The sequence below is a fragment of the Cydia strobilella genome, chromosome 1 (genome assembly GCF_947568885.1).
Source record: "Cydia strobilella chromosome 1, ilCydStro3.1, whole genome shotgun sequence".
In the NCBI taxonomy this organism is placed as follows: Eukaryota; Metazoa; Arthropoda; class Insecta; order Lepidoptera; family Tortricidae; genus Cydia; species Cydia strobilella.
The window spans coordinates 35,363,965-35,389,103 of record NC_086041.1 but is presented as its reverse complement, the minus strand read 5'-3'; the positions used below and the strand labels follow the sequence as shown (position 1 = coordinate 35,389,103).

The 25,139-nt window shown below is 35.0% G+C and overlaps 1 protein-coding gene and 1 long non-coding RNA gene across 4 annotated transcripts in view; one reads left to right on the top strand and one right to left on the bottom strand.

Annotated features, from left to right (window-relative positions):
- Positions 1-25,139, top strand: part of LOC134745227 (CUGBP Elav-like family member 4) — a 329,485-nt gene that overhangs the window by 14,912 nt on the left and 289,434 nt on the right. For all 3 annotated transcript variants that reach the window (XM_063679225.1, XM_063679232.1, XM_063679238.1), the window contains one exon: positions 4,188-4,236. In XM_063679225.1, the coding sequence (XP_063535295.1) occupies positions 4,188-4,236 (49 nt within the window). Of the gene's footprint in view, positions 1-4,187; positions 4,237-25,139 lie in introns of those variants that run through there.
- Positions 11,897-22,186, bottom strand: LOC134745412 (uncharacterized). The gene is made up of 2 exons (XR_010128174.1): positions 22,139-22,186; positions 11,897-12,122 (listed from the first exon to the last, which is right to left on the bottom strand). It is a non-coding gene; the product is annotated as an uncharacterized LOC134745412 (long non-coding RNA).

The window sequence follows — 25,139 nt, the reverse complement described above, 5'->3', positions numbered from 1 at the left end:
AGTCCCCCGGCCTTTAGAGATATGCCACATACACAATTAGAGCACTTCGCTAGTAAAATGATTCACAGTTGAATCATCACAAAAATCTCTAAATGCATTCGAATTACATCACCATTTTTCCCTCTTAAATAACAAGCAAAAAGCTTTAGGTGCGAAATGGTTTTCAGCGAAGCTTTATTAGATTTAAAAATAAGAGGCTTTTATGGAAGCTTAACTAGACAAGTGAAAGCTGTACAAGTGTAAACGTTTTGAGCGAGTGTTTTGTTTTAAGCCTCTTACAGTGAATATACGATTTTATTAGTATTTTCAAAATGGCGGAACGATTTAGTTTTAGCTAAACTAGCCTTAGTACCTAATATTGTCTTCGGTTACCGCGACAGTTACTCATGAAATAAAACTATGAAAACGGATTATATCGCGTATATTGAATTTATAATACATCCCGACGTTTCGAACCCTTTACATCGTTCGTGGTCAACGGGTGACTGAAGAAAAGCTACAATGTGCAAAAATACCCACATACAAAAGTAAAGAATCATAATAAACTATTAACTTTAAGGCTGGTTGTACATGTAAAATCGGTTCATAAGGCTAGTTATACAACTATTTTCAAGTAAAGATATACGCGACAAAGCTACGCCGGCTCTAAACCTACACCTTTGACACTTACTTTTGATAGTATAGTAAATTCAATATACGCGATTAAATCCGTTTTCATAGTTTTATTTCACAACAATTACAGTTAGGTACTTAATTTGTGGCAATAACACCATGTTTAGGGTTCCGTACCCAAAGGGTAAAAACGGGACCCTATTGCTAAGACTCCGCTGTCCGTCTGTCTGTCACCAGGCTGTATCTCATGAACCGTGATAGCTAGACAGTTGAAATTTTCACAGATGATGTATTTCTGTTGCCGCTACAACAACAAATACTAAAAAGTACGGAACCCTCGGTGGGCGAGTCCGACTCGCACTTGACCGTTTTACTTCTCGCCTTACCATTCATAAAACCTGCATATTGTTGCCATTTTGAAGAAGGCAGTTAATTTTTCCCATTTCCCCAGCCACAAAGGGTAGCGATTACTATTACAATAACACCGATAAGGGCAATACTAATGTTCTTGAAGTCAAATATCGCGGCGCAATTTCCGGTCGCTCGTGTATGCCGCGAATATGTTGTTGGACTACGATTTGAGATGTGCCAAAGTCATATAATTCTTTTTTGTTCGGCTGTAGCAAAGAGTTGGATAGAGGACTTCCGGTTCGAGCGCCATCTTGATAGTTAGCATCGTGATTAATTACTTTGTTTTTCGCTCATTAATATTGTTTAAAGTGTAATATCGATAGCTTATTATACAGTAAACTAATATGGTAGTGTGCAGTGAATGGAGAATTAATTTTGAAGCGCGTTTAACCACCATCTTGGAGTCAACGGCCGGTAGTCCACGTGCTTCTTGTAAAGTCTAGCTATCGATTTACAAGAGCTAACAAATCACCGTACACTGTCTTGTACAACCGTACAATTTTTGTAGTTTTTAAACCTCTTAATACCTTGATACTGGCGAAATAGTCCCACTAGGCTAAAGCCATAATTTTAAAAGAAGAAGAAGAAGAAGAGTTGGATAGAAATGTAACCTACATCTTTTACTTGTATTTAATTTTATTTAGTTTGATCTATCCCATTTTCTGTGTGCCTGTAATCAAATCTTGCAAGTTAAATTTAACCCACTCCAATGTTTTCGATTAAACTGAAAATTTGAATACATTATTATTATTCTCAATCAAAAGGGTACTTATTGTCGGTTGTCAATAAGGAGCTATTTCCATGTAGCTTCAATTTGAAATCAACCTTATTGACAAGCGACAATGTGGTACCTTTTAGTTGAAAATGTCACATATCGTCAGGTGACAACCAAAACTCACCAAGTACTAGAAAATAATTAAACAAAAATCAACCTTAGGCAGTTAATAATACGTTTCACTATGGCTAAGAACTTGTGGTGGTAATTAGTGAGTTTTTTACCAATATTTTGGTACCATCGAGCTGATCTGATGATGGAGACAGGAGGAATTCAATACAACGCAACCTAATTGTGTTTGGGGTTGTTAGAATCGATGAGTATTAGTTGCCTGTGGAAAGAACGATAAAAGCTTGTACCAATAAAAAAGTTTTGCTAAAAACTCATTTATATACTAGAAAAAGACAAGACACGGGACAAGACCGGATTTTATGCTTCATACCCAGGTAGCATTTATCCGTCATTATGACGTCCGTTACGTCATTATAACGTATAAATGACGTCATTATGACGTCGCTGACGTCACTTTGCTAACTGGGTAAATCTACTTAAGTTAACATATCTTACTTTTTGATAAACAATTTAGTTTAAATTCACTTTATTTTATTGTTTAACTACTTGAAGAGGCTCTATTTAGTCGTTTAGATGAAATAAAATCTACTACTACTTGTTCAAAACTAATTTTCTAAAAAGTAAAAATAAATTAACCAATTCAATGCTGTTGGTTGAATATCGCGCTTCTACTCTTATCTCCGCCCCAGTAGAAAGGCAGCCTAAGTGTGCCTGAGTGAACGCTCGTGTTGAGCGTGCAGCGGGGCGGGGCGTGCGGCGTGCATGTTAAACAAATGCAAACGTATAGAAGCGGCCTTAGTGCACGCTGCTCAAATCACTTGTGAGCCCGACGCCACGCTGCACGCCCCGCCGAACGCTCCGCTTCGAGCGTCCACTCAGGCCTTACACTTATATTTTTTTATACCACGTCGGTGGCAATCAAGCATACGGCCCGCCTGATGGTGATGGTGATATTGACTAAAATGCAAAAAGAAGATTAGCGGCAAGGAAAATATGCGTTTAGGAAACCGTTTGCGTACCCAAACCATCGGTTATTTTACGCAACAAATGCAATTTCGCCATTCATTGATGCCAAATTTGTCTCCGAGTTGACAATGCAAATGATTAGCCTGCATTATTCATGTTTAACGCAATTTGTGTGTTGGTGTTGCTGCTGTGAATCATTTTATGGTGATATATTAGAATTCTTATTTCAAGTCACTTATATTAGGTATAACTACAATTTAAAACTGGGTATTTACCACGTATTTACCAATTCTTGTCACTATTTAAGGCAAAACCTATCACTATTTAAGTCAAAGTCAAAGTCAAAGTCAAAATATTCTTTATTCAAATAGGCCTAGCAACAAGCACTTTTTAAATTGTCAAGTTTTACAAATATTACCTTAATCTAAATATCAGAGCAATTTATTGATGCAGTTATTATAGATATGTCAAACTTAATAATAAGAATTTCACAAAAGGATCGTCAAACACCAAAATTGTATAAAAAAATACTAGTCTAGAAACTTTCTAGGATAAAAATCTAAATGTCAAAAATACGGATTAATTTAGCAGAGATCTATAGCTGAAATGTAGGTACCAAGAAAGTGTAATACTAGAAATTTATTCAATGTTCACATCAGGTCTGTTTTGATCGGCTGACATAGGTACCTAAAACTAAGCAAACAACTCGTAGAATCGTTGCAACACAAATATGACTTAGACAAAGTTTCGTCTACTGCCAGTACTGTGGCTTCTCAAGACAGTCGCAACCAGTTTCTACAAATATCACATTAACCTAATATTTCTAAATTTCCATGAGCTCCCGATATTTCTGCTACCGGACTGGTCTAGTGGCTAGTAACCCTGCCTATGAAGCCGATGGTCCTGGGCACAGAATAAGTAATAGTATTATTATACAGAACGGCCACGCACCGCCCCGCCCTGACTCGAATTACCTCGCCCCGCGACAGCAGATTGACGGCCGTTTGCCGGCCACTCAGTAGTATTTTTAAGCAACTTACACTATGACGCATGACGCGTGTATAGACGTGCCGTTCACACATAGAAACGCGTGATTTTTGATGTATAGCGTGTCCGCCCTGTGGTCCTGGGTTCGAATCCCGGTAAGGACATTTATTTGTGTGATGAGCACAGATATTTCTTTCGGAGTCATGGGTGTTTTCTATGTATTTAAGTATTTATATATTTTATTTATCGTTGTCTGATTAGTACTACCCACAACCCACAACACAAGCTATCTTGAGTTTGCTGGGCGTAGTCAATTTGTGTAAGAATTTCCAATATTTTTTTTTTATATTCTTTTTTTTTTCAGATGAACCGAGCAATACAGGTGAAGCCGGCGGACAGCGAAAATAGAGGAGGTAAATGTCATTTTTTATCTACTTATTATTATTTTATTTATTTATTTATAATACAGTATAGTACAGGTACAGCTATCATAACAATTGCCTGATGCAATAATGTAGCATTACTAGTGTTAACCGGAAAATCGAAACTTACAACACTAGCGCAGGTGTCGATCCCTAGCATTTGACAGCGTGGGAAAATGAGAGATCGCGTGCGCATGTAATGGCGTCGGTAGCTTAACTAAGCTGAATCTAGTAAAAATACGGTTAGTGCTTTTAAAATCTAAATACATATTTGATATTATATATTATATTACAATTATTTCTAAGACATAATACAAAGAAAGTGATTTTACTGAAGTAATTCTCAGAACATATAAGTAGGATAATGAATATTATACATTACGTATTGCCATACCTTTATTTTTATGAATTATTCGTCCCATTATGACACGTGACATTTAAACTTAATGTCAAATTGTAAATCATAATGTAAAATGTGATGTAGTTATTTTAATTTGTAGTACAAATACTAAACATTATTTTTAGCTAAGAAATAGGTCAAAACAGATTGCGTGTACTTTTAGAATCGTAACATGTACCTATACTATACAACAATAAACAATACTTACTAAGTACGTATTATCGAATGTAGGTAAGATAATCGATTTTTAAAGTCGATAACAAAGCACTAGAAAATTCTGTTAGCCTGGCCAAAAAGCCTCTAATGAATGCAATTTCTTGCAAGAATCATCACATGCGAACGAAAAAAAAAATGCGTACTTTCGATGTCCGGTACTGGAAATTTAATTTAATTTATTTATTAGGGAAACATACAGCACATAATAATACAATAGGTAAAATATATAATTAGAAAAAATGCCAAAAGAGTTTCCACTTATAGTTAATACAAAATTCCTTTGCTAGGAATAAAAAAGCACAATTAAAATTGAAGGAATTGAATTGTAATTGAAGTTTCCAACTTCGCCAATGGGCCTCTAGTGCGGATTTTTAAGCCAGTACCAAGCCTGACCCGTCCCACTGCTGGCAACCGGTGGGCCGCCCAAGCTGGCAGCATTCCATATAGCTTTCTTGTCCCGCCCCGCTTTAGGTTTTAACTTTCCTTTGTAATTGCTGGATTTTAATGTTTTTTTGGCTTGAAAAACTTGTAACACTACTTATATAGACCGGGATATAGACCGTGATTACCTTTTGTATTATTAGTCTAGTCTAGTTAAGTTGTCTAGTGAAACTAACCGTGAATCATACAAAACTTGTAACACGCCGTGCACACTAAAAAATCAAGAATAATTCTTATAAATGTAATCAAAAATGAGTATTTAACGATGTATTTTTTTGCAAATACAAATGTATATCAAAAGTCGATAAATAGCTTGTTACTAGAAGCGAAATACGTAAACTAATGTATGAAAAATTGAGGAAAAAACGGTGTTCATTTTCATTGTGCTGAAACGTCTGTTATCATCTTATATAGAATGTTAGCATTTGTTATGGTACCAGTAACTAGTACTTACTGGTACCATAACAAATATCGTACCTGTCTAAATATTACGTTTTTTTTTACAACAAATAAAAAATACAAGTGCTTTTGTATTCATAATTAATGTCATTACCGAGTCTAACGCGATTAAATTTCATGATTTTACCTTTTTCCGACGTTTCAACTAGGTAGCTGTAGCTAATTTCACTCTCAATACTAGGTGATACATATAGCTTAAAGTATTATATAAAAATAAAAGTTTTTATTTTTATATAATACTTTAAGCTATATGTATCACCTAGTATTAGCAAAATGTCAAAACTTCAGCGTAGGAAGATTTTAATAAAAAATTGGAATTGTCTCAACTGACTCCACAAGACAGGCCTAGCCTAGTGTGGAGATCATAGGTTAATAAAACAATGTATAATTTTTTGGTAAATAAACTAATTTTTTTTATTTATTTTTTTATTGACATTTTGCTAGGACGTCAGTCTTCCGTGACAGCTAGCTGCATGCAACCTAGCTGAAACGTCGAAAAAAGGTAAAATAATGAAATTTAATCGCGTTAGACCCGGTAATGACATTAATTATGTGTACAAAACGCGAGAATTTAAAGTGTTATATTGCTCTTGTATTTTTTTTTTTCAGTCTAACACCGTATAAAAATTAACGAAGTTCTCAGTTAATATAAAACTTTTATGGAGGCATAAATACTACCAGCACGAACGTAAACCGCTCTCAAGAGATTATAACTTCATTTCATGTAACATTTACTAAAAGGCATGTTCGAATGAAATTATTAAGGTAGGGTACATCCTAATAAATTAATTAGAATTACGCTGTACCCTTACAAATAATTTGGCAACCGACATATTTTCAAAGAAACCGTCCAGGGTCTTTAGGATATCCATGCAGAAAGGGTTCGCTTTCTGTTACATCGCATTTTGCCTTTTAATGTTTAGGGTAAAGCAGGGATTCGGGTGAAATATGTCCATTTCGAAATGTTCCTTTGTATAAGTTATTTAAATGTGCTCATCAAGCAAAGATTTTGTTTGTCTTTCACTGCATTTATCTAAATTAAGTTCATGAATGTTATTTTGCAATATTATCTTCACTAAAAAGTAAGTTGGTATTTTGTTTTAATTTTAAAAACTAAATTTCTATAGTTCTGTTATGCATGGGATTCCAAATGAGGCACTTTTTGAAGTAAAATTTCGAAGTAAATAATGAGTCTCAGTTAATAATTTATTAATTTATTTAAGCTTTATTGCACAATACATGAAGGTACAAAAGGCGGACTTAATGCCTTAAGGCATTCTCTACCAGTCAACCAATGGGTTAAACCAGAAAGATTAAGTAGGTGCAGTGACTTTTAAATTAAATTAATTTATAACCAAGACTAAATGAATATAAACTATATTGATAAACTTACACATATACTTAATACAAATAAACATACATAGATAGATACTATACATATTTATATACATATTTATATAATAATCGGGCTAGTTGGAATTATTTCAATTTTATGTCAAATATTTTTGCTTACTTCTGCGGAGATTTTTCTAGAAAACAAAAGCTAGCTACACTCAGTATCAATAGTAGCGTATGAAACAACGCACCAATAGTATCTGCTACCCTTTAATACATTTCCAAACAGAGATATATCTCGACGTTCAAAAGTATCAGCAATCTGCATCATTTCATCATGCTATAGGCTACGGTGACTGCTTAACATCAGGCGGGCCGTATGCTTTTTTGCCACCGACGTGGCATAAAAAAGATAATAGATATCTATTTCTGCTAAGCTTTCAGACAATGGTAAAATTAAAATTAAATTACAATGAAATTAATTAAATTTGTGGGTGTGTGTGTGTGTGTGTGTGTGTGTGTGTGTGCGCGCGCGAGTGCACGCGTGTGGATTAGCGTATGTGTTCAGCCAATATATTTATGTATAATTAAATTTGTTAAAATTAACTGGTGGTATGTAAAATTTTATGAATAAATAATTGAAATTGAAATTGGTTGATACTTTTGACGCATAGTCTGATACGCTTCTTTGCTGATTGTACAGTCGAAGGCAAAAATATCGATGCAGACAATGGCTCAAAACTATGTGAACACGACTTTATTGTCTAAGGTGTAAGGGCGTACACATATTTTTGAAACTTTGGGAGCCCTTGACTGTACTTATAACCACAATTTTCTGACATACGTAAATCAACACGCCACCCAAAGAAAGCTAATATCATAGAGTAACTTATACTAGAGCGGTACTGTCATAGTAAATTTTGTAACCCCAGTAAATTCACTGCCATCTGTCGACATACTTTAAAATTAAAAATGAAGATTTATAAAAATACGATAGAATTTTTTTTATTTGCATTAATTATTTTTATGATTTTGACCCATGTTCTTTCACTGATATGCGTTAAAATTGTTAAATAACAAACGAAACCGTCAACGCCATCTATACGACTGTAGGCCAAAACTAGTAGCGCCCTCTGAACGAGAATCAAATTTTCTTGATTTTCGAGGCACGTTTTTTCCTTAGACTGTATCCATCTATTGCGGAGTTATATCTATCTTTGCTAATATGTACCAGTGATGATACGTCGATACCCATTACGAAACTGCACATATTTACGTGATACCCAGACAGTTATTACGAACGACTTACTCGCACGTCAAAGCAATTACTTTTCAGCCGAATGGGCAACCGGCTGGGTACCCCGCTCCACTCTTTGTTTACTCTGGAGGCCAAGGGGCCTATTCGAAAGTACATTTTGATATATAAATACATATTATTATTTACAACGACGGGACTTAATCGCGTAAAATCGCGGGATTTAAAACTTATTTTACGCGATTAAGTCCCGTCGTTGTAAATAATAATGAGTAAAAATCGTGAAAGTTTAAATCAGTGTTAAATACATATTATGGGCCAATCGGTAGTCGGAAGAATTTCCAATATGAATTGGAACTTTGGTAGCCGTTTAAGAAGTGTAACGCTCTTACGGTAGATGTCGCTAGGGTCTCCTAGACCCATATAGTGGGAAGATTTGCTGACTACGGATGAGGTCTTGGTGGCTCAGTTTGCAGAGCGCTGAAGTATCGATCCAGAGGCCGTGAGTTCAAGTCTCACCCAGGGCAGTAATTTTTACTTTTAAATTTATTATATGCTTAATAGTATCATTCGCAGACGTTACTGCAGTGCTTGTTAAAAAATGGAATAGAAGTTTTACATACAGAACGAGTGGAAATTTTGGTTAAGCTGTATTTTCTTTTTATAACATTTAAGGTTGACTGGTAGAGAATGCTTTTGGCATTAAGTCCACCTTTTGTACTATAAGTATTTCTTTTGTGCAATAAAGATTAAATAAATAAATAAATAACTAACATAAATGTCAACGTTACAGAAAAACAAATTCAATTAAATATAAAGTCAACACACATTTATAAAGTACAATACATAAAAAAAAATCAAAACTTAAAACTCCTAAGAATTAAAATGATTATATATGTTTTATAATTGTTGCATATTTACTGTGACTTATTTTTCAAAAGCGTTTATCGATAAAGAGAGACGTCAAAATCGTGTAGTTTTTTTCTAATGCTAAAAAAATGAACTATAGCATGAATCATATCTCGTCAGTAAACGGCTTATTCCGCCATTTTTTAGGGTTCCGTACCCAAAGGGTAAAAACGGGACCCTATTACTAAGTCTCCGCTGTCCGTCTTCGTCTGTCCGTCTGTCACCAGGCTGTATCTCATGAACCGTGATAGCTAGACAGTTGAAATTTTCATAGATGATGTATTTCTGTTGCCGCTATAACAACAAATACTAAAAGCAGAATAATATAAATATTTAAATAGGACTCCCATACAACAAACGTGATTTTTTTGCTATTTTTTTTCGTAATGGTACGGAACCCTTCGTGCGCGAGTCCGACTCGCACTTGACCGGTTTTTTTTTTTCATTTGAAGCCAGCTCCGGTCTCTTTAATCGCCGGTTCCATTTTATTCGTTCCGTTTTCAATTCGTTTCCATTTTTAACCTTAAGCTTCCCCACAATGAGTGCGCCTGGACATTTTGAGTTATTTATCGTTGCCTTTGAAATATTTTCATGAATTTTTAAGCTTTTTTCTGTGATTGGAAAGAGCTGAGAGAATTTTAGAGAGGAAGTATAAATGTGCAATAGGTACTGCGCAATTCATGCTATATTTTTAATGCCATAAATATGTTGTTGTTAAATGTTTCAAAAACCCAAAATCGAGATCCATGAATATGTATGTACCTATAGTTGACTGATAAAAAATATTTTAGTGATATTAAAATGTTTAATACATTTTTAATATTTTTATCTACCTTAATATTAGGTACGAAAACACCAGCGCTTTCTGTATATTAAATTACTTGACTTTCAAATTATAGCTCACGTATTGAAATGTGCAAATTTTGAGTTCATGTAAGCTAACTGCACCAGAACAAATTGAGTGTGTCATAAACGTAATATTTTCATAGTAAATTTGATATATGAAGACATCGCCATACTTTGTCATTGCAAATGCCATGCAGAATTAGCCTAATTCGGCTTTGGAACTTGTAATAAATTTGGTTATAATTTTAAATCATCATCCATTATCATCATCATGTCAGCCGATAGACGTCCACTGCTGGACATAGGCCTCCCCCAAGGCTCGCCACTCCGACCGATCCTGTGCCGCTCGCATCCACCGAATTCCCGCGACCTTCACCAGGTCGTCGCTCCACCTCGTTGGAGGCCTACCGGCAGTTCGTCTTCCGGTACGCGGACGCCACTCCAGAACCTTCCGGCCCCACCGGCCATCAGTTCCGCGAGCAATGTGCCCCGCCCACTGCCACTTAAGGTTTGCAATTCTGCGAGATATGTCGGTGACCCTAGTTCTACTGCAGATATCATTTTAAATCAACATTTTCATAATTAGAACTCAATAACGCCGTCGTTAAACTGAACGGTAACGGCAAGTATTCATTATTAAAATGCAATCGATCGATTTCAATAATTCACAGCCGGTGACGATTTTCGAATGCCATCCCGACCCCCCGGGGAAATCACACAAACTTAAACACGGAATATGGTAGTGATGGGACCCTGTTACGCATAGTTTGGATATCGATTGTCCGAAACTCGCGTGACCGAATAGGCACGTGGGCGTGTAATTAAAATAAGTGTTTCGTGTAATAACTATGTTAGTGTTGTAACGAGCCCGTTTTTTTCTTAATGTTTGTATACTCTGACAATGTTATCGGAAAATATGGGACATTTACGATCTGTAATTTAAAGTTGTAATCATCTTTTAATGTACGCGCGCTACAATGGTAATTAAAGTTTCATTTGGCTCGATGTATTGACACAGAATAACGAATAGTACTACCGTACAGAAAATTCACTCCTTCACAAAAGTTTGATTTAGGTATAAAATTATACCTATACTCGCCGCCTGCAAGCAAAATTGAAACTTATAACCGCGCACGAACCGTGAATCTTCTTTGCGTGCCGCAGTTTTATAATCGAGCTGCGAGTGTCGGCACGGGGTTGTTACTTGACAAGTTTTTGTACCTATACCTACTGATTTATTATTTTTAAGATAAATATGAAGGAATTACAAACGTTGATTCTGTAAACATATTTTTTTTTTATCCGGGGAAGTATGTCTGATTCTCAGGGAAGTAGGTATGCCACAGAAGTACTTATTCCTTTGAAAATATGTCGGTCAATATAGTCCAGAATTTAAAAAAAATGTTATTTCTGCTTCCTTGTTCTTCCGTTTATTCACACATCCGTAAACAGAACAATAGCTATAGATTTATTCATTATGTATTTTCAATTTTGTGCGAGTCGAGCGGCAGCCCATTGCCATACGCCTGCCCGGGAGGCGCGCCAGCCAAATGTACCTAAATTACGAAGTGACACTCCCCTGGTATTGAGACAGTTAATCGGTTAGTACATTGTGCAACGAGGGGTGTAAGTTAAATTTACGAAACGAGGGTGGTAATTCCCGACAGCCGCAGGCTGGAGGAAATTAAAGACCCTAGTTTGCAATATTCTTGCCCCCGAAGTTAAACACAATGCTTTTCATCACACTTGTGAAGAAGAAACTCAATTTTAAGCGAAAAAATTATTAAATACGGTGACATATCAAACATTCGTTCGCCATATTGTCATTTCTTGACAGATTACGCATCGAAGGCACAGACCTATTCGACATTCAGCCACAATTAAAAATTATGTAAAATTATTTTAAACTGCTATTAAATTATATTAAATTATAAACGTCAGTATTTTAAAACTAAAACTCATTTACGCTACTTGGTTTGTATGAATTAGTTACATAATAAAACAAAATAAAACAAACTATAGTTATAGGTTTTTTTTTACAAATATATGACTCCCGCGGGAACAACATAGACCTTAGTCCTTCAGTACACCTGCATGAAATAAGATCTTTTTCGAGCAATTGTGATAAAAAGAATAATTCAGTCATTTTTTTACCTTTCCCTTTTTGCCTTTAGTTATTTTCTTTTGGGCGAGCGTTTTCAAGCTTCCTCTTAGGTGCTCAGCCATAAATTTCTTCCTTAGCGTTGTTATAGTAACAGTAATTTCCGCCGAGTTTCCTGTTTTTTTAACTGATGTACTCATTTAGACGTGTTTGGGATTCGTGAAGAAAATTTCTTTGGTTTCAAGCATATTTTAAAATAAAAAGTAGCAATAAATCCATTCTTATTTGCTCTGTAATAAATAATACTATTTTTTTATGATAATACGTTAGCAAGTGCTAACCCTAAGTAATTAAATCTTAGCTTCGAGTTGCTCGTGTTTTGATAACTGGACCTCATTTACATGTTAAAATTATTAAAAAAAAAACTCAATATCAAAGGCGTAGTATTATTGCCACTGGGTACTTTTTTTATGAAATAGAAGGCAAACGAGCAGACGGATCACCTGATGGTAAGCGATTACCGCCGCCCATGGACACCCGCAACACCAGAGGGGTTGTAAGTGCGTTGCCGGCATTTAAGATAGGAGTACGCTCTTTTCTTGAAGGTTTGAAGGTCATATCGGTCCGGAAATACCGCAGGCGACAGTTCATTAACGGCGATACTTAAAGTAATATACATGTAAGTTTATTTAAGAGTCCCCGGCTCTCATATTAAAACGACTAACTAGATTGCTCTAGTACTTACAATAGGATAAGGTATATCTAGGTCTGAAATTAGTTTATGTAGCTTCAGATTAGTAAAAAAATACAGCTAATTTAAGTTTTTTATACAAAACTTGTTTTTGCTCTATTTCGATTGTTTTATATACTATAGCTATACAAGCTAATTTCCAACCTAGATATACCTCATATCATTGTATGTGCAGTTTCATTACAATCCAACACGTAGTTTTAAAATGAGAACGAAGTTTAGTTTTAGTAGTTTTAATATGGGAAGGTGAAATTCGGCCGAGCTTGCCGGGGCCTCTTAATTATAGTATTTACTTGTATATGTAAGTTTATTTTCGTTATTGTGTATAATTTATCGCTATATTTTTTGTTTTAAGTTACCTATTCTCCTTTTTTTTTGTTTAATGCCTGCACCTACTACTATTTCTGTTTAGCCTGATGGTTGACTGGTATAGAATGCCTTTAGGCATTTAGTCCGCCATTTGTACCTTATTTGTTATGTTGTGCACTTTTTTTTATTAGCCCCTCGTTTTGTATAATAACATTTAAAAGTTATAAATAAAAATAATATTATTATAATTTCATTTTATTTCGGCATTTTTTTTTGAAAAGCAAACAGAAATAAGTAATCATCAGAGAATGTTATAAATTGTATTTTACATGGAATGATTAAAATTCCATAAATGTGTATAAGTAGCTGTAGGTACCGCGAGTAGGCATTTGATATTAATAATTATAAAGATTTATTATTATTATTATTTTGATATTGATGTTTGTGCGTGAACTCGATCACATTCCCTCTATCGCACCAATACATAAGTGCGAGCGAGATGGACTGCGATCGAGTTCAAGGTGGCCTAATACTTTTTTATTACGACAAAGATTAGTTTCCTGTGTATATTTGCATTAGTTAAACCTTTGTTTGCATTAGTGTATCAAAGCCAAAGGAAAATATTTTAAAGTTGATATATTAAAAGATTTTCAGTTAAATAATTATTAGATTAAATTTTTAATGATATTTAAATTGAAATTGACGCGAAAGACGTGTAAAAAAATTGAACAAAAACTAAATTTTCTTGGGCCACAGTGTAAATGAAAAACAAATAAATTATTAAAGGTCGCGCTTAAATCATCAATAATATATATGTACCTACATTAATATTACCTAAGAATCCAACCGATTACATTCAGATTGAGCGTCCAATCAGCCAGCACGCACATGCCGCATCATCGACATTCTACATCGCCTCACTTATTATTCATCGATAGCCCGTCGTTACTCACATTAATAAGTCACAACACTGGCATTTGATGAGTCGTTAACTTCTGAGGCATGTTCTGATTTTACAGTTTGATACGGTTTTGATCTTGACTATAAATTAACGTTGATTGGTGCGAGGGAAATGCATCGATGCACGAGTATGTTAATAGTCATATAACTATTTATTTCAACGGGACTTAACTAATCGCGTATGATTAATCTTTAAAAAATTACCTCAGACGGTTGGAAGACGACAATATTATCGTGATCTCGAAGAAAGACTGCCTGGAGTGGACGTCAACATCCTCAGGCTGCGCGGGTTTTTCTAACTACCCGCATTTGATCTTATTTATCCACTTGAACGTTTTGCACACTAGAGTACAAAGCTAACGATTTCCATTTTTCAACCGCTGATATTCGTTTACGCTTATTATATTTATAAGTAAATAATAATGCGTAAAATCGTAAGTTTCAATCAATAAGGTCAAATCGGGTAATTGCGGCTGCGTGTTAAGTGTAGATGGCCTTCAATTTAGGGCCAGTTTACACATTGATTAGTGTTTATTGCGAATTTATATATTTGCTACTTGCGTTTAGTGGCTACTAAACACTAATCAAAATGTAGCCCCAGTATGATGTTCAGATACACACTTACCCCGCAGCCACACTTAACCGTATTTACCTTGAAATTAAACTATCGTGAGACATATTTCAAAATATTTAGATCAGTACGGTTTCACTCACTATTGTTTTTAATCGCTTTTGGCGACGTTTCGGATTCGTTGGGAATCCTTCCTCAGGCACGAGTGCCCGTATTTACCTTATTATACATCTCGCGCTTACTGGACTGGTGCCCGTGAGTATTGTGAGTCGTGATCAAAACCATAACAAATTGGTTAATCAGAATCAACCTCTCTATCATGTATCAAATCGGAAATATGCGTATTACGACCATGTTGTCTGGATTTATGGTATATTTGAATGAGATATGCGGTTTTAGGCTTTTGACGACATTGTAAGTGTAAACGGGGAGTTTTATGGCCGAGAATTATGATTTAATAATAAACCTGGTAGTGGCTGGAGGGTTATTCGTAATAACTTTTTATTACGTTGAATTGAAAGCAGAGTTACAGATAAGTATGTAAATCTTCGCCAGGTATGTATACATATACATACCTTATTAAATATATTAAAACGGCTCACTCACGTATTTTTTTAGTTGAATATGGGGCATTTTCTATGAAAAGGGACCTTATTGTCGATGGCGCTTACGGCGCGCGGCGTCGCGCGGCATTGTATTTAAATCGGAGCATCGTTAATAATGGCGTAAGCGCCATCGACAATAAGGTCCCTTTTTATAGAAAATACCACATTGCTCGACATGTTCCACTCAATAACGGGGACCTTCAACGGGGGCATAAGTTGTTGGACTATGTCTTTATATCATGGAAGTTTTATCATTAAAACATACCCTATTGGTTGCCATTAAGGTTCTCTAAAGTATAGATATGCATATAGCTAGTAGTATTCTGAAGTCCCAGGAGGGGCTACCGCGAACATCGAAATTTATAGGAGTTCTATCTCCATCTATAACGCTTACGCGTTAAACAATCTTGCTGCAGGCCCACAAGATGACAAGATCCTTAACAAAATATAGGGTAGACCACAGATTTAATATATACGCTAGATGACGCAAATACCACGATTGAAACCAAGCGTGCCGACTTTTTCATACAAAATTTAAGCATAATATAATTTTACATATATTCTTGCTTTTGGGTGCTGGCAATTTTTGGGCTGTTGCAGTTAATTATCATGCAACTAAGCATTTTTTAAGTTTTCACGGACGTCCGGCTGCGACAACCGGCGGCGTGGACTGTCAAGAGCGACGGTCAACCTCGACTCTTGGTCGGGGTTCGGACACGCGAAGTAGATGCATTTGCGTCTTCTATGGTATATTTATTTCTGTGGGGTAGACCGAGCCACCCAACCACCAATCCAACCAATGGGTGACCAATCGGATAACAGAGTGAATCAGATTATGATATTAAATCCATTGATGTTTGATATATTTAATTGATTATGAGTGCACTAAAATTGCACCGTACTTAGTCAGTTAAATACAATATTAAATATACAAGAACAGAGTATAATGAATTCAGTCGGTTTACCAAATACCTTGTCCGTCTAAATGGGGCTTAATTGTGGTATTTTCTATAAAAAGGGACCTTAATGTCGATGGCGCTTACGCCATTATTAAAGATGCTCCGATATAAATACAATGCCGCGCGGCGCTGTGCGGCGTAAGCGCCATCGACAATAAGGTCCCTTTTCACAGAAAATGCCCCAATTGGTGTTTCTCAATCCTATTTTTTCTAATGAACCCTTTTTTAGTGACCAAAAAACACAATACATGTTTAAAATAGAGTTTTCCACACCACAAACCACCATGTCGTTGCGATCGTATCAACAATGTTAATTTTCCTCACAGCTCCATGTTTACACTAAAATGTGTGTCAACAGCAATTTGATTATCATCTTTATTAATATTGAAGGGGCAGAATTCGTGACGCCCTCGACTTTCGATGGAATTAAATTTAGGAAAAAAAAAAAAAAAAAAAAAAAAAAAAAAAAAAAAAAAAAAAAAAAAACAATTAACTTAATATAACGAGATTATTTACTCGTATTAATAGATATTACTTCTCATAATGAATGGGATGAATGATATTATGTTCTAAAAGTATATGTATTTATTAAAAACAAATTTTTACATGCTAATACTTGTTAATAATATTTTGTTACTACATATAAATATTTTTATGTAACCTGTTAATATTAGGTAGTTACTAAAATGTAGTTTTTTAAGTGTCTTGTAACTAACAATGTATGGATCTGAGGAATCTCTTTTTTTATTATTATACAAAAATTGAGACTTGTGAATAATTTGTTAAACCAGCCCACATGTCGTTTTGTAACAACTAAGTCAGTTTTAAGAGATTATTCAAATTTGTTTATTTATTACTCTGTTACATACTTAGTTAAGTTATTTTTGAATCAGTCAATGAGTACGACAATTTTTTTTTTTTTTTTTTCAATGTATGGCTCTAAGATATTGTCATAACGAATCCAGTGATCCCAAACTCGACGGCAAAACCATAGTAGTTACAGAAGATGCTACTAAAATATTGCATGGTTATAGATGCAAAAATTCATTACGATCCGACTACTACATGAACCTTGGAATTAAGAGGCCGTAGTCGATTTTGGAGCAAAAATGTAAAATTGATAGATTTAGTCGTTGAAATCATACACGTTTTGTTACGTAATATCTAAATAACAAGTATTGATTTCTATTAGCACGTCTTCTCATCTTGCCTTTTAATAATGAGGTCGCGAGCGTGCGTCACCGGTAATGCATGAAGAGAAGGGGTAGTTTTTAAAAAATCATCAAAAAATCATGGTGGTAAAATATACAAATTGATGTATAAGTATAGTTTCAGCAAATGTTGTAGATTATTTAAGTATCAAAATTACGTTGAAATTAAGTCGATTTTCAGAGAAATTGTCACTTGTTTTGAAGTAATTTCTGGAGAAAATTGATTTCGTCTAACTTTCATTTACACTACTTCAAAGTCATAATAACAGAAATGTAGTCTGATAAACCTCAAGTACAGGATATGTGTAATACAAAATTACCATGTTTAGCCGTCCAAACTTTACGAAATTTACAAATAAGAGCGACAAAATCAGTGCTTTACGCGCGTTTACCTAAACGTCCATCAGAAAAGCAAACATTACTAATTTAGTGAGTCTGTTTTCAAAAAACTGATCTGATAAAAGGTAAGATAAGAAGACGTGCTAATAGAAACCAGTACTTGTTATTTCAATTAGGTAACAAAAGGTGTAAAATTTCACGGACTAAATCTATCAATTTTAAATTTTTGCGACTCAAATCGACACCGGCCTCTTAACAGCAGCTGAAGTGAGTGTAGCGCTTGGATAAAGTCTAATGGCAGTCATTCAATTTGAGCATATTATGCTTAGTTGCTTACATCAATTAACAGGCAACTCATTAATTATATCAATTTCACCCCCGTTTCACCCTCTTTAGGGTGACATAAAAACATTTCCGACATGAAAACTATCCTATGTCCTTCCCCTGGACTCAAACTATCTCTATCCCAAATTTCAACTAAATCGGTTCAGCGGTTTAAGCGTGAAGAGTTAACACACAGACAGGCAGACTTTCGCATTTATAATTATTAGTATGGATTACTGCATTATTTAGATACAAGTGAAGTTGACAAGTGTTTCAAAAAACTTGTCTCTTTCTTTAGACTAATTAAATAAATAAAATAAAGTAAAATGCGTTTATTTTCAGACAACTCATAGGTCCATAGCATTGTTAGTAAGTTCTTAACTAAAAATTAAAACTAAAATTATTAATACTAAATACTAAAAAACTAAGATACTACAACTAAAATGAGTTAGTATTACTTAATAACAACAACAAAGGTCTAAGCTAAAAGCCCTGCGTAACAGAGCCGTGGCGCGCGGTTCACCGAGGCTCACGCACACTCGGAGCATGCAGCTCGTTGAACCTGCCGAGCACGGCGCTGTCCTGCCTCCCGGCCACGACCTGCAGAAGACTGTTGGGGCTTCCCCTAACCCGTCTGATGAGCGCTTGCAATTTCACCGTACAATAAACATATGCGCAACAACAATTTGCAATCAATCCATCAGCATACCATCTCCATCAAACATGATTCAAATTCACCGGCCGCGTAGCCATACCAGTACAAACAATTGAAATTAGCGATTTATTAGTAAAATAGCGATGTTTGTGAGTAAAATAGAGTTAATTGCAGCGCTGTAGTGTTTGAATTCTGTTGTTTACAGTCGCCATCAGATATATCGGAGCGGCCGAAGCGCTCACAAATATCTAAACACGCCTCTATTGTCAGGGCGTTAGAGTGCGTGCTCAGATATTGTGAACACCTCGGCCGCTCCGATATATCTGATGGCGACTGTACAATTTTCGCGACGATCGGACGTGCGGTTTTGAGCCGGTGGTATGTTGGGAGATGCGTTTAACCCAACTGCAACTTATATGGGAACTGATCGATGTTGCAGTTAATGGCTGATAGGTAAAACAGTTTTAACAACTTTTATAATAACACATAGATTAATAGAAAGCATATGAGACCAATTAGAAAATTAGGCAATTTGGAAAGATGTGAACTTAATTACTATGTGACACGTGTAAGTATTTACCTTATACAATTGGTACGCAAAATGAGTCTTTATATTCTTATTTTAAATGAAAAATCCGAGTGACTAAGAAACTAGGCCAGGCAACGAATGCTCAAAAAAAGTTATAGAGGGAAATGCTAGGAACTTCGAACACAATTTTTGACTGCAACTTCATTTGGACTAGTTAGGAGGTGAACATATCACAAGTCCCCGGCCGTAGGCCTTGATCCGGGGGAGAGGGAGTTTTGAAGGTCATATTTTTAGTTTTTCGATTATATCTCGTAAACTATGCGTCTTAGCGAAATGACTGCTTATATAAAATGAAAGATGATTAATAAATAATAAAATTTGTTACAAGTTTTGTTTTATCAAGTTTTTAGATATCTTATGTTTTTGAGACTTGATATGTTCACCTAACAAAGTTATGGAGTCAAAAATTGTGTTCCAAGCATTTCCCTCTATACGTTCTTGTTGCTCGGCCTAATTGTAAAATACCCATGCGTATTTTTTTGTAAAACTTATTACGTAATAGCAATGTTATTGAGTTTTTACAAAATATTTTTTCTACATACCCCAGTCAAACCTAAAATCCTGATTTACTACTACATTATAAATCCCTACTTATATTATTTATCACGCATAAACTTAACAGATTTATATGATATTTGGTAAAAACTGCTAACTCTAAAACCCAAATAAAATAATAAATAAAAATAATAAAAATAATAGATGTAGCTCGGAAAGCGGACAAGTTAAAGTGGGACTGGGCTGGTCATGTCTGCCGCATGCCGAATGACTTGTGGGCCAAAATAACCACAGAGTGGGTGCCCCATGAGTCAAACCGGGGATCCGGCAGACCTCGTCGGCGATGGCGGGATAACTTGGACTCCTTTTTGAGCGACTGGCCAGATGTAGCTCAAAACCGGGAGGAGTGGAAGAAGAGGGGGGAGGCCTTTGCCCAGCAGTGGGACACAATAGGCTCGTAATAATAATAATTGGTATGTAGATAATTAGTGCTGGGAAATATAATATCACGGAAATCATCATTATACGCAGACGAAATTACGGCCAGAAACTAGTTGAAGGCATGTTTACAAAAACAACATAACTACACTAGACATGAATTTACAGGAAACGAAAAAAACTAAATATCTTCTTATATATTAGTTATTGGACATAAACATTGTATAGGTGATATTAGTAAGTGGCCAATAGTTCCGAAATATACGATTACAAATTTCAAAGACCAGTATTTTTGGAAAAAAAATAAAAAATAAGTTCGTCACATGTTGTTTTTGTAAAATTTTATTTATTTATTTATTTATTTTAAACTTTATTGCACAAGAACAAGTACAAAAGGCGGACTTAATGCCTTGAGGCATTCTCTACCAGTCAACCACTGGGCCAAACAGAAATTGTTAAGGTGGGTGCAGTGCGATGCGAAAAAAAAATATATTCTAAATATAAAATCTAATACTAACGCCAATATACAAACTAGTAATATTTATATACTATAATACCTTTATAAACTACATAAATAAACAATATAAATACATATACAAATTTTGTTAGTTATGTTCTTTTTGTAAGAAAATAAACAAGTTTCTATAGAAATTATGTTTTGTATTCTATCAGAGAGGTACAGATTTATCTTAATTAACTAGTGGATTTACTGATTTTGGACAATTGGGGTCATTTTTGGACACTATCTTTTGCTCTACGTGTAGATCCTGCTTAGACGAATGCTATGATACCAAAAACTCAAATCCGCAAAAATTGTTAGTTATGTTGTTTTTGTTAACATGCCTTCAATTATTCATAATCAAAAGGTAAGCTTTAGTATATATTATGAGTAACAAAAGTTTTTTGTTTAAGAATCATAATAAAATAAATATATTAACTAAGTACAATGCTGGTTAGTTATGCTAAATATTCTTAATAAGTTTCTAAACGTATACAGAAATCCCTCCCACATTTTCTTTCACATTATGAATACACAAGGGCTAGCCAGATTCTAATGAATCTATTTGAGCAAAACATTATACAACGGCATGATAGAAATGAAATCTGCTTCGTGAAACACAACAAAATTAATTTTACACCAGACTGGTAAAGTCGGTAGGGAAAGGAGCTAAGCAAAAGGTTGTCTGGCTTCTGGGCGCTGAGGGTATAGCAATGGAGCCTACTTTTATAGGAATAACTAAAAATTACTATGTGATGCAATATAGAATTAATAGAAACCTAAGATGAACGAACAAAATGTCGTGAGTCTTACTTACATTAAGTTAATTTTACTGTTTAACTCATGTATTGTACAATTTAACTCATGTATTTTACTGTTTAATTTATGTATTTTACTGTTTAACTCATGTATTTTACTGTATAACTCATGTATTTTACTGTATAACTCACGTATTTTACTGTTTAACTAATGTATTTTACTGTTTAACACATGTATTTTACTGTTTACCTCGTGTATTTTACTGTTTAACTCATGTATTTTACTGTTTAACTCATGTATTTTTAGTAAATTAATCAAATTAAATATTTTGAAACAGAGACAAAAATATTAAATTATAAACGTCAGCATTTTAAAAGTAAAACTCCTTTATACCTTGACTTTAAACAAAGCAATTTACTTACATCCTACTTGGTTCGTATGACATAATTAAAAAAGAAATCTAAAACTCCCTTAGGGAGTTGTAGCTTTTTTTTCACAATCCATAACTCCCGAGGGTACAATATAGGCCTTTACTCTTCAGTACACTTGCATTAAATAAGGTCTTTTTCGAGCAATTATGATGAAAAAGCACTAACAGTGCATAAACAGCGATCACGAATGTCACGATACCCGCGCGCTGCGTTCTGCGTCCGAAACCTGAGTGTGTACATCCGGCATTAGAAGTATTTATCAGGTTTCATTATAGTATTCCTATGGTCATCTTCAGTCTCAAACATAAAAATCTAAAAACAGCTTGATCGTTACTGAAGTTTCTTAATGTTTTTCTGCTCAATTCAACTTGCAAGATTTTCATTATTATTCACAACGACGGGACTTAATCGCGTAAATAAGTTTTAAATTTACCTCCGACGTTTCGAGGACGGCGTTGTCCCCATGGTCTCGGAGAAGACTGGCTCACGTTGACATCAACATCTTCTAGGCGCGCGAGTTTTGTTAGATTTTATCGAAATAAAAGGTTATATAAACTTAATGTATTCACATATATTTTATTATTTGAACTAATTCTGCAGCGACTGTACAAAACCACGGCTTTAGATTGTAACGACGTGTAGAGAGAGACACAACGAATTAACGTATTCTCTTCAAAGTGCGAGAGCGACGGCTGATTCGAATGCATGTGGTTTCTGTCCGGATATGGTATTGTTGTAACATCCTAATATATTTGTTTTGAAACGCATTTAGATTTTAGCAATTTTATTTTGATTTTATAATAGTCACACTGCAAATAAAATATCAAAACTGTAGGGATCAAGTCAATGAGACTTGATACTCGTAATGACATTAGAGAACATTTTGTTTTCTTTCTATATTACTTACATCAAATAATGTTAGATTGTAGAATATGTTTGAAATAATAAGATTCTAGTGTTAAAATATCCAATCCGGTTGTCAAAAATGAAATGTTTTGTACCATTCGTATTGTCATTTTATATTTTCGTATTCCTTATTTTTTATTAGTTACATAATATAGTATTTTATATAAAGAGACTAATCATGCAACGCAATCTTTAGAGACTCATCAATAATTAAAGCATTTAATATTAATTTAATTTCACCGTAATTACAAGTATTTTAATTCCTACCGCGCTTACCTGCTGATTCAAACTTCAAGATACGTCAAACATTGCTAAAGATACCACCATACAACCACCGAACAACGTCGTGCTCTAAGAGCATTTGGTATTTCTTCCTCTAACCATGTCTGGCTAGAGCCCAAGAAGCCCATAATTTTATTGTTTACCGTACACTGGCTATGGCCGATGGCCGATATGTTTTAATCAAGAAATATTAATTCGATCCCACGTGGATCCCACTTTGACGTTGGCGAAATCATCGACAGTATCGATGGAGCCATACTACCTGAAAAATTGATTGATTGACATGGAACGGATATGTCAGTGTCAAAAGTGACGTTTCTTCAAACAAAAACGTCACTTTTGACACATATATACGATCAATACCGTATTTTTAGCAAATTTTTGACGTCTTAAAGTTCGAATCAGCCCGAAAGTTATTAACCATGCAATGCAATCTTAACACGTTCACGGGCGGTTACCTCATGTGTCACAGGCCAAAGGAAACAAGAAACTACGCGAATGCTATAGCATTCGTGTCCGCGAATGTGTTAAAACGATCCATAATCAAAACATTTAATACGAATATTGTTATTCCTCCATAATTACAAGTATTTAAATGCCTTCGCTACCGCACTTACGCCCTTTCAGAACGAAAGAACAGTTATTAAATAGCTGGGAACAATTAGCAGTTAGTGCACGTCTCGACTTTATTGCCTCGCTAAATTGTTATTTAAATTCAGTGCCGCGATGACAGTAGGAAGAGTGATTTTAGTTTGCCATTTTGAGGAGGTTGTATCGCACTGCCGTTGTAGGCATCATTATGGGTTCATATCAGAGAGTTTTCAGGCAACTATCACTACATAGTATAAAGGGGCCCACAGACTATCAGTTCGCCGGACGATATCGGCCTGTCAGTTAGAACAAAAATTTGACAGTTCCGAACAACTGACAGGCCGATATCGTCCGGCGGACTGATAGTCTGTGGGCCCCTTAAAACAAAGTCGCTTTCTGCTTTCTGTTTCTATGTAAAGGGGCCCACTGACTATCAGTCCGCCGGACGATATAGGCCTGTCAGTTGTTCGGAACTGTCAAATTTTTGTTCTAACTGACAGGCCGATATCGTCCGGCGAAATGATACTCAGTGGGCCCCTTAAGCTTAAATCTTTAAAACCACGCAACGGATTTTGATGCGGTTTTCACCTGTCAATAGAGTAATTCTTGAGGAAGGTTTTAGTGTGTAATTTGTAAAGGTTTTGTGTTACCCGTGCGAAACCGGGGCAGGTCGCTAGTAAGCAATAAATAATTATCGCTTATAGAAATGCCTAAAGTAACATGTAACTAGCTACGCTTGCCTAGTGTTGTTTAACCACTAGGTATTACAAACGTAACATTGTAAAACTTTCTATTGTTTATCTTAATTTCAAGCAGCAAATTTCAAATTCCATCTAAAACCATTACTAAAACCAAAGATAGATATAACTCCGTAATAGATGGATACAGTCTAAGGAAAAAACGTGCCTCGAAAATCACGAAAATTTGATTCTCGATCAGATGGCGCCACTAGTTTTGGCCTACACTCGTATAGAGGGCGTTGACTGTTTCGTTTGTTATTTATAATTTTAACGCATACCAGTGAAAGAACATGGTGGTCAAAATCATATAAAAATAATTATTGCAAATAAAAAAATCATTTATCCATATTTAAATACATTTTATCGTATTTTTATAAATATTTATTTTTAGTTTTAAAGTGTGTCGACAGATGGCAGTGAATTTACTGGGGTTACAAAATTTACTATGACAGTACCGCTCTAGTATAAGTTACTCTATGCTAAAACGTAAGTTATTAAACACTTTTTTTTGTAGATTA